General features: G+C 31.9%; 1 protein-coding gene across 1 annotated transcript; it reads left to right on the top strand.

The window, feature by feature from the left end:
• The first annotated feature begins 83 nt into the window (after positions 1-83).
• LOC128200244 (uncharacterized) lies at positions 84-17,578 on the top strand. Its single transcript, XM_052893011.1, has 21 exons — positions 84-171; positions 1,228-1,325; positions 3,339-3,499; positions 4,282-4,415; positions 6,077-6,137; positions 7,411-7,441; positions 8,485-8,563; positions 8,847-8,892; positions 9,158-9,191; positions 9,420-9,495; positions 10,204-10,259; positions 10,454-10,520; positions 11,367-11,419; positions 11,858-11,924; positions 12,987-13,042; positions 13,811-13,874; positions 14,703-14,735; positions 15,530-15,556; positions 16,755-16,835; positions 16,975-17,045; positions 17,517-17,578. The coding sequence occupies exons 1-21, from the start codon at positions 167-169 to the stop codon at positions 17,567-17,569; spliced, it is 1,353 nt and encodes a 450-aa protein (XP_052748971.1). The 5' UTR covers positions 84-166; the 3' UTR covers positions 17,570-17,578.
• The last annotated feature ends 89 nt before the right edge of the window (positions 17,579-17,667 follow it).

The following is a 17,667-nucleotide window of genomic DNA, read 5'->3' as shown; positions in this document are numbered from 1 at the left end:
AAAAAAACATTTATAGCGGCATAGAATAAAAATAAGACCTCTTTCTATGAATAGGACCATTTTCATTTTTATTTTCATCTTTCTGTCAAACAAAACAAAATGTAGATTTAGTTAAAATCACAAAAAAAAAATGTAAAAATATAAAAAAGTATTATTCATAACCACAATGGCGTAAGTAATATGAATTAATTAGTCATAATAAGATAGATAGAAAATTATATATCCAATCAGCGGGTCTACCATGAAATGAAATTCCGAAATTTTGGGATTCAATTTCGTGTTTTTGTCTATACCAAAATCGGACCAATAAATGGAGTTTAACATTTCTTTCGTCATACATCCTATCAGAAATGTCAAAAGTAATAATATTTTAACATTTTTAATATTTCCAAACGGTGTGTATTATGTAAGTTTAACATCAAATTTCTGTTTCGTATGGCACCGAAATTTCGGAAAACATTTCATGGTAGGCCCTCTGGTCTTGGATACTATTCCACCAAGAAGTGTACGAAATCGACATAGCCAAGTAACATAGAAATTTTGTTAAAACCTCAAAAAAATCGTGAAAACATACAAAATTATTGCTTATAAACACAATGGTGAAAATTATATCAATAAATAATTATAAAACGATAGATTAGAAAATTATATATTTGGTCGAAGTAACTAAGAGACCGGTAAGATCGCTGTTACTAAGAACCGATTAATATAGACAGTCTATATGCATTTTTATGGTTTTTCATGAATATCATGACTTTATTCTTTCAAGCTATAAATATTAATGTGAAAATTAATTTCGCATTGTTAATTGTCGCATTAATTGAAAGCCATTATCCTGATTTACATAAATTTTGTTTTTTTCTCATGCATAATTAATGGGGACTTGAAAAACGCATGGCACATTTCTGATTTCTTGTGCTTGGATTGGATTTTTTTTCTCATACTTGATAAATGAAATTGTAATTCCGCTTACGCTATCAGTACACCCTTGCAGGGCACTATTGAGAGATGATAGGTAAAGATAAGCAGGTCAGTGGGCCCAACGTGATGAATTCCACAAAAAAATCTTGGGTATATTGCTAGAAATGGAGCCCTTAGATCCCGTTACTAACGACTTCTTTTCCCCCAATTAAAACTAGAATTAGATTGCAAAAGTTATGGATACTATGTTATAATGTAATTTATACTATACGTTTCCTGTAAATCATAGAAATTTCTCCTATCTAGTTGCGAGGTGTGCCAGCACTGCCAGGAAGCCGTGTCTCGTGAGGAGGGCTACGCTATTCGAGAAGGCTTTAGTTACCACAATAAATGCCACAAATGCTGTTAGTATATAGATGACTATAGCCGTTTGGTCCCGGCATAGAATAGGCCACCCCTTCCTCGCCCGTGGATGTCGTAAGACTAAGAGACGGCGAGGGATGGGCAACAGCGTCCATCTTAAAACATCTCTAAAGTCTAACTGCGGTTGCTAATTCGCCTGTCAAGCGTGGCAATTACTGCCAAAACCCGCCAAGGGGGAGACTTATGTTCATCAGGGGGCGGTTAAGGGCTGATATGATGATGATGATGTGGATAACTAACAATAACAAACATGCTTATGTTACGATCTATACAAGTAGTAAAAAATATGGCCTAGTGCTGTAATGCTTCGCCTGTCTGATAATCACATCTTGACGTAAGTGCACCCACGTAGAACAAGGTCTGACGTAAGCGAATTCCCAGTAGAATAAATACTCAATTTCCACACAATTTGTTGATTTAAATTTCAATCGATTAATGCAGATTATTCGATACCAGTCTGAAGGGGTCAATTTATATATACAATTGGCACACCTGTTTATACTGATTAGTAATCACTAGCTGTACATGCGACTTTGTCCACATAACTGGCTGATATTCATCGACTTGGATAAAAAAGTTGCCTTTTTCTGGCCTGTGTATGTATGTATGCAGAATTTCATGACGATTGGTTGAATCAACAAACTCAATTTTAATGAGATGATAATGGAATGGTAACCCTGCCTGCGCTAACGGTATTCACTGGCGAGGCACCAGTGAGGGATGACAAGAAAAGATCAAGCACGCCTAACTGACCTGCTGTAACGAATTTATATGAATTAATCGATCGATGGTTTCTAAGGGGAATCGCGTGGAGGTGCCCCTGTATATTGCTAGTGATGAGACCTTTAGTCCCGATTACTAACATTCACTTCTCTGCCCAAAAAACTCATTTTTTTTATTGGTGAAAATGAAATGGTAACCCCGCCTGCGCTAACGAGATACGCTGGCGGAGCACCAGTGAAGGGTGATAGATGATAATGAAAACAGGCCAGTTAGCCCATCATGATGAATTCATCAGGAATTAATCATGATGGTTTCCAGGGGAACCGCGAGGAGGTCGACCTGGTTGGGTATATTGCTAGCAATGGGATTCTTAGTCTCCATTGCTAACAATCCCTTTCCCCCCAAGACCCAACAAACTCATTGACATATTAGTTTGGTACAGATTTCTAGACATTATAAGCTATCTATTATCTACACGCCAAGTCACTTAGGTATCTACATGGTAAGCAGACAAACTATCAAAATTAACTTTTATATGGCCAAAACACATCAATTTAAAAATAATAATGCATGAGAAGTAGCATTAGATTGCAAAACTTATGCTACTACGATATGTGGCTCATTTTAGCTATTTTGCTATGAAACTTCGTCTGTACGTTACAGCAGGTTTTTCTGATGTTCATGATGCTATTCATATCTAAAGGTGAAGGTAAACACTTTCCATTATCATCATCATCATATCAGCAGTTAACTGTCCAAAGCTGAACATAAGCATTTCCCATAAGGGGGTTCTGTTAGTAACTGCCACGTTTGGCAAGCGGGGTGGCAACCGCAGTTAGGCTTTTGATGATGTTTTGAGAGGGACGCTGCTGCCCATCCTTCGGCCATTAAGTGACTTACTTTCCATTATATGTGAATTTATTTTTCATTTACGATTGCATAAAGTTACAACTACAGTCTGTTTCAATGTAAATTAATATAAAAAGTAATAAGTTTTCATTGAACATTTACTGTCGTAAGTCGTATTGTAAATATTTATTTCGGTTTTACTTACGTTTTAAATTCGGGGACACCCCGAATTCTATCGGAGTAATGTTTTGTTTCCATTACCACAGAAACTCTCTTTAATAGCCATAAGTATTGAGACTTTTCAAGAAATCTGATTTAAATGAAAGATGAGCTAAAATATTATACAATATAAATCCTGGTCACCTGTTCTTACTTAACCATAACCGAGAGTTGAAACAAATTATATTCATATGTTTTATCAGATGTATGCAGCGAAACAAATCTACAAAATGCGGAGGTGTTCAAAGGTGTGATATTTTGCTCAAACTGCTCGAAGCGGATCTTCCGAGGCTGTTCCATGGTGCGGCGAATGAAGAGCGGGAATCGAGCCAAATCTAAAACGAGAAACAAACGGCGAGAGAAGGTTAGAGCACAGGTACCTTCCCCCTCGTCGAGTGAATAGGAATTTAAGGATACATATGTTACCGTTATCGCATGTTTGTGATAAAACAAAACAAATTCTCAAATGCGTGGCAAAGTAAACATATCTACCCGTACATTCAATGCCATTCACTACAGTCTAGGAAAGCTTACCACAATTTCACTTATGAATAAAACAAAACCATCTACTCCCTATCTGCAGAGATTGTATAACTCTTACTAGGGCTTTTTTTTTGTAAACGCATATCTACTACGTACTTATAACCCGAGAGAGGGAGAGGGTTATTTGTAATGTACCTTGTAATGTACCTCTTGAAAACAGACCTTACTTTATCTTCATCTATTATCTCACACTAGTAGCCCGATTGTGTATATTGATAGTATAGATAGAGTAGAATAAAATAATATAATAGAGATAGAATGGAAAAGGCAAAATGCTGGGTCACTTTATACGACGAGATGATTTTAAAAGAGCATAGTATAAGGAAAAGTAGAGGACAAAAGAGGAAGAGGAAGACGGAGAAACAACTACATGGGACAGATAAAGAAAATGCTAGGTCAAAGATATTGTCTGGAATAGAGTTGGTTGGAAGAGAATGCATAAATTAGTTGCACAAATAAAAGGAAAGTCTTAAGAAGATAGAGTATCTGTATTATCTGGTATAGACGATGTTCCTCCATTCCACTTTCATGTCTTGAAAAAAATTTAATATAAAAGTAAGTACATACATATGTAGACAACTTTCTAGAGTTTACAACTTACAGGATATAAATGTAGCTCAAAGAAATACTCGCCCCATTAAGGCAGTCCTAGAACTGGCCAGATTAACAGCTTCGACCGACACGGACAGCAAAAGTAATTTACAACAAGAGACAGACAAAGAACCTTGGATATTAAGGTAAAAATGCATTTAATTTTTTATCTATTTATTTTACTTGCTTTATCGATAGACGTTAGCAAAAAAAAAGAGATGGGTAATATGGGATATCTACCTATATATTGAGTTCTTCTGGACATGGCAGACTGCAGTACACTCAATGCGATATCACACATACCAGTTGGATATTCATTACAAGCAGGTTCTTCGATATTATATATTGGTAAACCGATATCAAATATATATGTTATTGGACCAAGATATATACAGATATTGTAACTACAAGATATAAATATTGCTATATATTATCCATGCTTACAAACAAGGTCATTGTTTCAAATGGAAAGTGGTAAGTGTTATCGTCACCACAGCATGAACAAAACCATAAATGATGCTATAAAAATGTAAAATGTCTTAAATATACCAACTGTATACTTTTTTTGTGTTTGGTTTTTGTTTATGGGGCCCAATGTCAGTCGCGGTTGCGTTATCGGTATACGCTCGCTTCTGTCGGGTTGGAGTTTAGGGTTAAGGAGTGTGGTTGTGGGTTTGGAAATTTTATTCGTAGGTTTTGGTGTGGTATTTAGGAAATAAAGGGGTTTGGGAAACAACTGTATATTGGGTTTTATTATGTTTTATTACATCTATAGTCGACAGTTACTAATTCCATTGGCTTGCCAATCAGGCATCAACTTGTTTGTTATTTTAAGTTAAGTATAAAGAAAATCACGACAACCTACAAAAAATGATGTCAAAAACACATAGTGTAATTATGTGACACCCCTATCCTGAAAACATTAAACATGGTTTAATTAATTTAGCAATTAATTATTTTTTTACAAATACTATGCACAACAGTAGGTACATTATATAATTGTTCACGACATTCTTTGCCACTTTAGAAGGCTAAGATTAATTCACTTTGTAGATACCTACATGTCATAGCGTGTATTTCTATATTGCATTTGGTATCGCATACGTGGCTTAGTATTTTTTGTGATGTTGTTGTTCATGTAATTAAACATATAATTACCATTTTTTTATTTTTTTAATGGATGATAACCGCATAGTAACCCCGCTTGCGCTAACGGGATACGCTGGCGGAGCACCAGTGAAGGGTGATAGATGAGAATGAACAGGCCAGTTAGCCCATCATGATGAATTCATCAGGAATTACCTATGATAGTTTCCAGGGAGAATCGCGAGGAGGTCGACCTGGTTGGGTATATTGCTAGCAATGGGATTCTCAGTCTCCATTACTAACAATCCCTTTCCCACCCAGGGAAGTCAGTTAGCCCGTCGTGATAAATAAACCTATAATTCAGCACGGTGATCGTAGAGGTCGGCCTGACAAGGGTATATTGCTAGAAATAGGATTGGTAATCCGCATTACTAACAATCCCTTCCCTCCTCACCATCTTCTATTAGGTAGGCAAAACAAAAATGTATACTAACTATATATATTAAACTAGCTCTTACCCGCGACTTCATAACCGGATTACGTTCACTGATCGAGAGACAAAATTAGCCGATGTCCTTTTTTATCCCATATAGTACATGAATACCTAGTGATTTGTTAAACTGTTAAGGAGTTCAGAGATAATAAACTCACTTTCACATTTATAATATTAGTAAAGATTAATGAAATTTTGTTGTACCTCATCTTTATTAATTTTTTTCAGCAATACACCAGCAATGACCACAGAATTCGCGCTTCAAGTTGACAAGCAAATACATGATCATGTGAGTGTAACAAATCATCCTACATTGTAGACATTGTTTGTCTGGGACTCAAAGATATTTAAATACTTAATGTTCCATTTGAATTCAGTGATGTACTGCAAATAACTGGTTTGTATATCTATCTGGTTGTCATGACAATAATAATCTTTCAAAATTCGATGAAATCTAAGTAAGTTTTTATGAAAAGCCAGCTGCCCACCGCGGCTTGGCTTCGTGTGTACTAATGAAGAAAATTACGCCAAATTTTTTCTATATTTTACCCAAATCATTTTCTTTATCATAGGTTTTTTAAATATTTTCTTTATCCTCACTCAATATTACTTCATTAAATTTATATATGAAGTAAATACAGCTTTATAAAATAATGCTCTAACTTTATAAATGCATTGCTCAAGATGGGAAGACAAGTAAAAAATTTTGATAGGCATTGTTATGCTGTAGCGTTTAAAATCATGCTCGTATATTGTCTTGTCATCTTAGCACTATTACTGTGCTACATTGTTAAGTTTCGTGCGAACGAGGTAGATATAATCTAAAAACAGTTGGATTTAGAATAATTTATTGTGAGTTATACCTGTATCTAATGGAGAGAGAGATCCAGATTATGCTTTGACTAACCAGAACTAAGAAAAGCTTTTGTCAATAATTTATTTACTAAATTATTAAAATCTCATATAGGCAATTAAAATAAGTGCTTTATTTACTGTCCATTCAAATTAAATTCAAATCATCTCTATTCAAAATAGACTTGTTTAGAAGCACTTTTAAATCGTAATTTTTTAACGTAACCCATTTCCTTCTCTATTTCATTTAAATATATGTTATATGTATGCCAAATTTCATGATAGTAGATTAACCTGTAAAAAAGATAGAACTAAGAGATAATTAATAAACAATTTTTGTTAAATGTAAATAATTTAAGTAAGGATATATTCGAATTCAAATCATCTTTATTCGAATAGACTTGTATACAAGCACTTTTAAATCGTAATTTTTTTATCTATTGCAAGTTTGGAAGGTTGTTATCTGTTAAGAAGAGCCCACAAGAAACTTAACAGTTATTCTTTTAAATCTCTGTTAATTATGTGTATTTATTTAAATGTATGTATTTTAATTTAGATAATAAATATAATAATTAAAATAACTTATTTTAATGAAAAAAAAAATAACTAACAAGAATTGTACAAATTGAGGTTTCAAAAACACAATATATTAACTCTGCACGGCAGGTATAAATGGATAAATTACCTCTTTGTAAAACTTATTCTTACAGAATTGGACAAATTGCAAAACACACAGCACCGGTGAGTTTCTTATATTTTTTTGTTTGGTGGGTGAAAATGATATGGTAACCCCGCCTGCGCTAACGGGATATGCTGGCGGAGCACCAGTGAAGGGTGATAGATGAGAATGAAAACAGGCCAGTTAGCCCATCATGATGAATTCATCAGGAATTAACCATGATAGCTTCCAGGGGGAACCGCGAAGAGGTTAACCTGATTGGGTATATTGCTAGCAATGGGATTCTCAGTCTCCATTACTAACAATCTCTTTCCCCCCGAGTTTCTTATATTAACAACCTAATACAAATTATCTGTATATCTAATTGAATTATCAACTTAAATTTTATCAACGAACTTACAAGTTAATATAGGGTTTAAATTAACCACTTATCAAATTGTTTACACCTAGTCTTACAATCGAAATTGTCCTGTAAGAGTAAATTTGAAGGTACCTACCTACATAAAGTTTTAACTCCTATGCTATTTACTTACTTATTTATTTTCTTATTTATTACAACAACTAGATGAGTTTAACAGTCTTCCAATACGCTCACCCAGGAATTGTAATGTCTGATGAGATAATGCTTCATATTGTCAACATTAGTTGAAATGGATTTAAAAAAATATAAAATATTAAAATATATACTTTTTTTTCCGTGATTTCACATAATACAAAATACAAAATTATTGCCATCTTTTTATAAGTTTTCTTTAAAAATATTATATAATTGTATAATAAGCTCGAATTCAATGTTCATTCATTTAAAAAAGTAAGCCGAATCCAATAGCTTTACAGACGTAAATAAATTAGATACCTAAGAGTTTATTATTGTATATTTCATAAAAACTAAACAACTTTTTTTTCTATAAATCTATTTTAATTATTACAGTTCTGTTAATTTGGAAATTAAGCGCAAAAGAAATGAATATTTTAATTTTATTTTAGGGCATTTTATTTTTATTTTAAGCTAAAATAGGTTTATGAGACGCTTCATGTTTTTCCGAATAAGTGAGTAAATATTTTATGTTGCTGCTCGCATTAATATAAAAAAAAAAACTTTCAGAAATGGGTTTGACAACAGACGTGACACAAGAATTATTAAGGCAAATGAAATGTCCCGTCATCGAAGACTGTAAAAACATGTAAGTGTCTAAGTTACTTACATCAAAAACCTTATTATACACTCTATTATTACATACATTACATATTAATCTGCTCTCTATAACCACAAATAACATTGAGATCTTTTGTAAACCCAAAAGTTTACCATTCTGTTCTAATAAACTTCCTTTTGAATTTGAATTAAGACTGTTTTTAACGAAGCATGACAACGTCGCAATTATTTGTCCATTTTCAAAATCTTACAAAGTTGTATAAGTATTCTCTTTTGCTCTATTTCTCAAAATTTTCTTATCGATATTTCAGTATGAATCTTTCTTCACTTAAAGCGCAAGAAAAAGCAGAGAAACATGTAAGAGAAATAATTTGTCATTATCATCATAATTTCAGTCATTCATAAGCCTATTGGTAAAGATAGTCCTCTCCTGTTTACTGCCATATGAAACGGCCCTAAAACTCCCGCATTCATCCTCCGTTCTTCGTCTTATCATCTCTATATCACAAAAAATAACCCTTCTGAAATCTTTTTTTATTTTATTTGTTCTATCTAAAAGCACGTATTGAATAACTTAATTATTCTTTATCTGCTAATTAAATTTTAATTTATTTATTTTCAGAGCAAAAAAGATTGCAGCGACTTAAGAATCGCAGGTAAATAAACAATTATCTAAGTATCAGGAGCATAGGCCAATAATAGACGTTTAACTTTGCGTAAATTGGGCATGTGATCGATTCCGGTCGGGCCAGAGGAGATTTAAAAAAGGAACGTATATGAAATTAATCAGGTTTGAGTATTCTGAGTTGTGCTGCTTAAGTTTTGCCATCGGTCTTATATAAAATGTAGAAAAAATATTGGGAAAAGTATTCTATTATTTTTAGAACTGGGAGCGTCAACAGAAATTGCTCATATGGCATTGAGAAAGAAGTCTGAAGTACCAATCCTTATAAAATCCGAGTGAGTTCTATATATATACACATTACATTAGATATAAATAACGTAGGTTAGTTGATTAGAATTATTTTGTTTAATTCCGCTACCATTAGTATTTGTGCCACTGCCAACACTCAAACAATAGTAGTCAGTTTACGAGTGTTGGCAGTCACACTTATAACAATGGTAGCGGAATTAAACGAAATAATTCTAATCAACTAAACAGAGATATAGACTTCCGCAAAATAACACCAAATTTAATAAAATAAATTGCTTTTTTTATATATTCCAGTCACTTTATTTAAATTAGTAGGTGTACACATGTAGGTGGTGAATCAAAAGCATTAGCATCCTTTTACAAAAGTTCTCTGTTAGTATAACTGAACACTTGTCAAAGATATATGTATATAGATCTAAGAGCACGACGTGTTCAGACTTCAAATTAACATAGTACTTGAAAGTTGAAAGTAAAGAAGACAAAATCTTTTCACGTAGGTATTTCGACTCGTTTTCTTAGAAAAAAATGTTTCTTTGGTAGAACACTCTCATAAAAGAATTAATTTCATTTACATCTATTAAGTACCACGAAGGTACAGATTATATATTATATGTATTCCAAATATTTACTGCTAAACATAAAAACGATGTTAACTCAGGACCTCAAATAACTTGACATTTGCTCCTATTTGAGTAATGTTTTTCAATTTCTTACTATTTACATTTTATTTTCAGACTACCATTGAAATGCACGAAATCTTTAAATATGTCAACGTTAAACCAAGAATCAGGTTATTATCTACTCTTTCAATAAGTTTATTAGGTACAAAAATCTCGAGTCTCTAAATGAAAATAATTTTCCATTATCAGTCCGCTCATGTAATGTATACATCTAAACTTAGGTGGATTTCTAATTTACGTTGGGGGATTCCGAAGGATAGGGATAGGTGATAATACTTTCTTCTCTGTTTTACTTTTATTCCAGATATTTCCGATGATGTCACTACCGACTGCATGGTGTCTACATATCGATTACAGAAATCTGCTAACTTGTACGTGATATAACATTTTGTTTCCTTTATTTTTTTACCTCTATTACACCGGGGGAGGAGATTATTAGTAATGTGGATTACTAGTCCCATTGCTAACAATGTACCCTATCAGGTTGACTTCCACATGGTCCCCCTGGAAACCATCGTGCTAAATTCCAGGTGTATTCATCACGATGGGCCAACTGACCTGCCCTTTTATTCTCACTTATCATCCCTCACTGGTATCACGTCAGCGTATACCATTAGCGCAGGCGAGGTTACCATTCCATTATCATCCATTAAAAAAAACTATTACACATAAAAATTTATAGTGACAATTAGAAATTAAAACAAAGTCGAATATAATTAATATCAAGCTGTAAAATAGACATAAAAAGATAAGTACAAAAAGTGGTCTTATCGCTAGGATCGCCAAGCGCACTACATAATATATAGTCTAAGTATATAGTATAGTATAATATTTCAGATTCCCGTTGAATTAATATATAATACACAAAAAGACTATATTTCAGTAGCTAATATATAATAGGCATTTACAAAAGGAATATTTTATATTATAATAAACAAACAATTGTTTTAATAAATATTTTTACTATTTTTTACTTTTTTATAATTTATTTTAAGAAATACTATAATCAGCCGAAAAAATGTTGGCAACCCCAAGTGCCACCCTCACAAGACTAGTGGTTTGTCGAGTTTTCCTTGTTCTGCACTCATGTTGCTTCGTTGCTGTAGTCGCCTCTCATTATTGAAGCTGATAACCTCAGCCAAAGTCCGAAACAAGTGAACACCCTCTGCCTTATTATTTCCTTCGTTCTTTAATTTATACATTTTAATTCTTCACAGGAATTGTCTAGACAGACGCATCCGGAGTATATTAAAAATGCCATACAAGTGCTGTAAGTATATATATATATACATGTAGTCCATTGCAAAACCTAATTAAAATACCATCTTTACAACACATCTATACACTAGATATAGGGTACACGGACATATGGTTTGACTGCACAGTATAATATATCTATTGTACCATATAGCTCAATATATATCATCATCATATCAGCCTTTAACTGTCCACTGCTGAACATAACCCTCCCCTTTGGGGGATTTTACCAGTAATTACCGCGCTTGGCAGGCGGATTGGCAACCGGTAATTAATTTGTTGTTTATTTTACAAAAAAAGACGTTATTAAAAAATATTAACTCTTAATTAAAATCTATTCACAGCTGACGGCTAATATAAAAAAATTTTGAATCTCACCTCCAGAAAAAGATTCTGGTAGAATACGTTGTATAATTTATTGTATAAAATATAAAAAAAATTCTTTTTACAGTTAAGAGAAATATATTGAATCGTAGCTCTTTGATTACTGTCCTAATGAGTAATGAAGGCGAGAAACAGTGAGTATACACAAGTGTTTATTTATTTATTTAAATTAAGCGCACCAGCACGTTACATTACAATAAAAAATATATTATGTACATTATATAGATAGAATTTAGTTAATGGAAGGAAATTTTCTATTTTGAGGTTAAAAATTACTGCATTAAATTAGGCAAGACAGGGCTTTGTAGCCTGCCATTATAACCAGCGTATATTTTTTTTAATACTATCCTTTAAATGGATATTTAGAACATTCAACTAGTGAAATTGAACAATATTTCCAAAAAAAAAAAATTTCCTACCTTTTAGCCTTTTAAACTTGACACTTGGACGGACCATTTTAGTATGGAAGGCTTAAAATTTTTTCACATTATTTCGGCTCATGTTTTGTAGAATAAAATTACGAGTATATTCCACAAAAAAAAAACGATATCAATTGTGGCAATTTATTCGATTTTGATAAAATTTCTATGGGACTAATTTGTAAGTAAAAAAAGACTTTTCCCAAATCTAATTTATAACTGACGGAGTTATGAAGTAAACATAAAAAAGATACAACCGAATTAAGAACATTTTTGAAGTCTCTAAGAAAATAGTCAGTTTCACTTATGGGGCATTTACCTAAAAAGTTAATAAAGGCTTTTATTTCATTATAGGGGTGAAGGGGGGAATTGGAGCCTACTAAGGAAAAAGTTCAATAAAAGGCAAATTTATGGATAGATACTTTAAACCTTTTTACTAAAAACTAAATCCTTACTCATTTGACTATCATTTGTTCACAGCGTTAACGTTACATAATTAGGCATTTGGCCACAAATAAACATTAAAGAAAAAAAGAGAATCGCTCTCATTACCCGACTTTGCGGGAAATGAGAGCCTATAAATTCGCATATGTGTAATGAGAGCTACTTAATTATTAAATCGGCCTCAAAGATTTCTATATCAATCTGAAATCTTACTTATTCATATAAATTTTAATATAAACGTAACCGTGTAACAATTAACTTTAATTATCTAAGCAAAAAACGCAAATATAATCAATTAATAGTATAAATAATAAATTATATTCCATTTTCTAGAGTTCTAGTGAACCGCCTCAAAACGTTATTTCATGAAGAGGTTACGGAACATCAACGTGAGTGATTTTATTATATATTAACTTGTTGTAGATGAAAGAGTTAATAATTTTTTTATTTATTAACTAATTTTGAATTTATCTATTACAAACAAACATTTAAAAAATCGAATCTTTTCTCTTTATATTGCAAATATTAGTTGGGATAAAAAAAATACTAAAATATGCTAATATCTGTTACTATAAGAAATTAATAGGATGGTCAGAGATATTTTGTCTATGATAAATCAAATTAACCGTAGGCAATTCAGCTGAAGGAGAAATAAAAAGTCTTCAAAATCATTAAATATGCTTAAAACGAATTATGATAGTGAATAAAGTAAAAGATTTGTATTACCTGCAAAGACCCTTGGCTCTTTATTCTCTCTATCCACTTTTTAATGAACATTACGTGAAGATCGACAGATTAAGAATTATATTTATTGACGGTATTTATATTAATCGAAATATTAATTGTAAATTTAAATCATACTATAATTATAAAATGTGAAAATTTATAAAGATATTTGTATGCTATTTCAATAACGCTTAAATGGCTAAATGGATTTTGATGAAATTTAGAGCAAGGTAGATTATATCTTAAATTCATAGGTTATTGACGCGGGAAAAACCGCGGGAAACAATCAGTTGTCACATAAATAATATGTATTGAAAATACTTTTAAAGTCCTTCCTTTGTATAAAAGTTTACAAAAGAAAACTTACAAAGTTTAATACCGATAGTAATGATATTATACATGGTTTAATATTTTTCTTCATCCCATTAAAGGTCGTGGCCTAAGAAGATTATACTCTGCAGTAAATAGACGGAAAACACCATATAAATTGGGATGGTAAATATATATATATATATATATATATATATATATATATATATTCTTTATTGCACAAAAACATACAGTAACAACAATAAGTTAATAACAATGTTAGCAATACTACATACTCCAATTGTTTTTGTACGAAATATCTATTAATATATAAAATGAGTCGTGCTGCTGGATCTGCTTATGGATATGGTTGGCTTTAGTTGTTAGTTGTTAAGCATTTAATAATAGTTGTAAGCTATATATATTTCTCCGTACTTATTGTTATACATGTATCAATATATGCTGTTTTTTTTTTTTTTTTTTTTTGATGAGTGAAAGTGGAATGGTAACCCCGCCTGCGCTAATAGAATACGCTGGATACGGAGTACCAGTGAAGGGTCATTGATGAGAATGTAAACAGGTCCGTTAGCCCATCATGATGAATTCCTTAGAAATTAACCATGATAGTTTCCAGAAGGAACCGCGAGAAGGTCAACCTGGTTGGGTATATTGCTAGTAATGGGATTCTCAGTCTCCATTACTAACAATCCCTTTCCCCTCTATATGCTGTGTTTGCCTATAAAAAATTGTTACATTTAGTTCTAAGCTCCATAATTGTATATATATTTAAATAAATTAAAAAAAAAAAATTACGAACTTACTAAAAAAAAAATTTTTCGAACACTGTTTACCTAAACAATGTTTGACAAAATTTCTTTAAGTGATAATTGAAACTATCTTATATTTATTTGTAATTTTACATGCCAAATCGTATGAAGCATACAAACAAACCTAGATAGGTACCTAACACTGGTTTTGCTTTATTGAATTCTAATTAGTAATTTTCAATTTCAGGTTAGATTTAATGGCAAAAGTCTCAGTTACGGGGTTAGTATTTTAGTTTTTTATAAATAATATATTTTTTTTTAATTTTATCATTATCATGATTATCATTAATTTAATTAAAATTTCGTACACAGAAATTAAGTGAATTAATTATTTTTAACCCAAATAAATTTAAGATAAATTCAGACACTAATGAATAAAATGTGTTATGCGTTTTGTAAAAAGTATCTGTTGTTTGGCCTACTTGTAAATAAGTTAATTAATTGCATGACTTTTTCAAAGTACAAGCTGGTACTGAGATCCACAAGAAACTATTTCAATAATGAACATAGAGTTCCACAAAAAAACTCACTTCAACGTTGAAAAAAAAATTCAAATTGGTTTAAAAACTGACGGAGTTATCAGGTAACAAACATAAAAAATACAGCGGAATTGAGAAGCCCCTTCTTTTTCAAGTCGATTGAAAAGGACAGTATTATTGTAGGATCGACATAAGAGTGAACGATATCTATTGTAAAAAAAATTACGAAATCAGTGCAGAAGTGGTGACAATATCACCAGTACAACATAGGTAGTAAAAAAAATATAATCGAAATGAAAAATAGGTTAAACCTATTCAAGTAACAGAAACTATTTTTATTCAGAATTTAATTTTTAATAATTTTATTGTTAAAAGTTTCGTAAATACATTTATATTTTAATGTAATAACTACCGAATTACTTACGTGCATTTTGGTTTTGAATACTACACTAGTTTCGCGACCATTCGGGACCCTTAGTCTTGAACAGCTGTGACGCGATTTAAAATATTTATACATTAAAATATTTTTTTACAGATTAAGCCACAATCGAAAACCTAAAAGGTAATAAGTAACTTTCTTACTTTTTTTATTGTAATAACTAGCTGAGAATTGGCTTCTAACGCCACCTACCGTGTCCAGCGCTGTAAAATAATCTTATTATTTAAGTTAAAGCAAACAATATACGTCCACTGAGGTCAATTCTAGAATGAAACATTTCAATTGATACTGGGAATATTTTGTATGGCCAAAAAGTAAAGTTGGAATTTTTGTTTACTGGACAATTCAATCAATATTTCTCTACGAATTAAAAAAATATAAGCCAATTGGTCCACCCGTTCTCAACTTTTGTGCTTAGTAACACGTTTAACGATTAATTTTGGTTTATGTGGTTAATTTTTTTGCTATATGCTCGATTTTTTACTCTCATTCTTTCGAAATTGGTACTAGGTATGCAGAAAACAGCTATATTACCTGGGCTGTCCAAAAAAGATGGTTATTATCTATGTATCAAAGAACAGGGTGACTAGAATATGTTGTACATAGATTTATTATTATAAAATTATAAAATCGCGTTTCTATTCTTGTACCCATAAGATTTTTCTATGCAACTTAGAATGACAAACAAGCTGATGGCTCACCTGATGGAAAGTGGTAGCTATCGCCTATAGACATGAGCGGTACCATGGACATATGTTGTACCCAAGGATGCTCTATATTCATGGTTGATTTCAAACGCAATCCCACTGCACTTTTGCTTTAAGTTGGGTGACAAATCATTAGATTTTTAGCCAATAAGAGTTCGACAGTATTCACACGGTCCCTAAAGCGTGTATCTATAAAATATAAGTGAAATAAAAATGGGATGTTTTTAAGGTCAAAACTGGGGGGAAGGGATTGTTAGTAATGGGGAGGTTAGTCCCCATCGCTTGATAGCTATGGGGACTAACCAGTTGACCAGATAGGGTATATTGATATATACCCTATCTGGTCAACGCGGTTCCAGGTGGAACCGCATGGAGGTCGACTAATTTATCGTTTAATTTATTGGGCTAACTGACCTACCTTTTCATCTCACTTATCATCCGTCACTGGTGTTCCGCCAGCGTATACCGTCAACGCAGGCGAGAATACCATACCATGGTCATCCATTAAAAAAATGGTCAAAAACTCTAATGTAATTATCATTCTACTGTGGACTTTCCAAAACAATCTATGACAACCGAAAAACCCACCAATTGCTCTATTCCTTTATTTTTAGGTGTCAACATTTCAAAACATCTCATAGCTACCGTTGCATGAGATCCCAAGTGATGCGGCTCGCTGGACCCACAGAAAGCGAGTAAGAATTAAAACGTTTTAATTTGCATTTAGCTCTGGAAACCAGAAAGCGCCGTTTTACTTGAGTAGCAGTAGTACCATTTTTCATTGTCTTTTTTACATATTATTTTCATTTGTGCTTTAATTTTTTTTTTGTTCAGATTAGCGGGGTTCCGAATGAAAATAAAAAAGATACTGATTCCGGTTTCTTTCAAGAATATTCTCGTAAGCAGTAAGTACTATTATGTTTTATCTAAAAGTAGGCATAGTTTTTTTGGAAAGAGTAAAAATTTTTTAACAGTCTTGTAAATGGTGACTCTACCATATTTTTGTTTGTAGTACTAGATAAAGGTTACTTGATATTTTCCCAGATCTTTTTATCTATAATAATTCCATTTTAGTTCTGATGTTATATTTTCAAGTTTGAAGTAAAAATCAACGTTATAAATCAGCTAATATAGGGGATAAATTTCATTCTTATCCGCTCGCATGTTTATTCATAATTAACAAATATTTTATACATATAAACTCGAACTTTTCTTTCTATCTAGTTAATTAATATATCTCTTCATATGGTCGTTACTACAGATAGTATTGTCTGGCGTTCCGGGCATTACTATTTAAACATTTTATATAATATCCCCAATTTGGGGATACGTTAAATAAATTATTTCTTTATAGAAAAGTCTTCTGTTTGTTACAGATAAAAAAATTGCAATCACAATGTCTCAAGCTTGTGGTAGTGAACTACATTAATAAAGTACAATTTAATACAATAAATAAATTAATAAATAATTGATGTGGAAAATAAAAATAAATTATTTTATTTTTTTTATTTATTATTTAATCATGGT

Source organism: Galleria mellonella, unplaced genomic scaffold, assembly GCF_026898425.1.
Source record: "Galleria mellonella isolate WM207_F2 unplaced genomic scaffold, CSIRO_AGI_GalMel_v1 utg172, whole genome shotgun sequence".
NCBI lineage: Eukaryota > Metazoa > Arthropoda > Insecta > Lepidoptera > Pyralidae > Galleria > Galleria mellonella.
This window is presented reverse-complemented; position numbering and strand designations above follow the sequence as displayed.

Bases quoted from the DNA above. Each gene is read 5' to 3' on its own strand.
- LOC128200244 (XM_052893011.1), top strand. The intron at 10,521-11,366 runs GTACGTGATATA...AATTCTTCACAG, and splicing joins TTACAGAAATCTGCTAACTT to GAATTGTCTAGACAGACGCA. The intron at 13,043-13,810 runs GTGAGTGATTTT...ATCCCATTAAAG, and splicing joins AGAGGTTACGGAACATCAAC to GTCGTGGCCTAAGAAGATTA.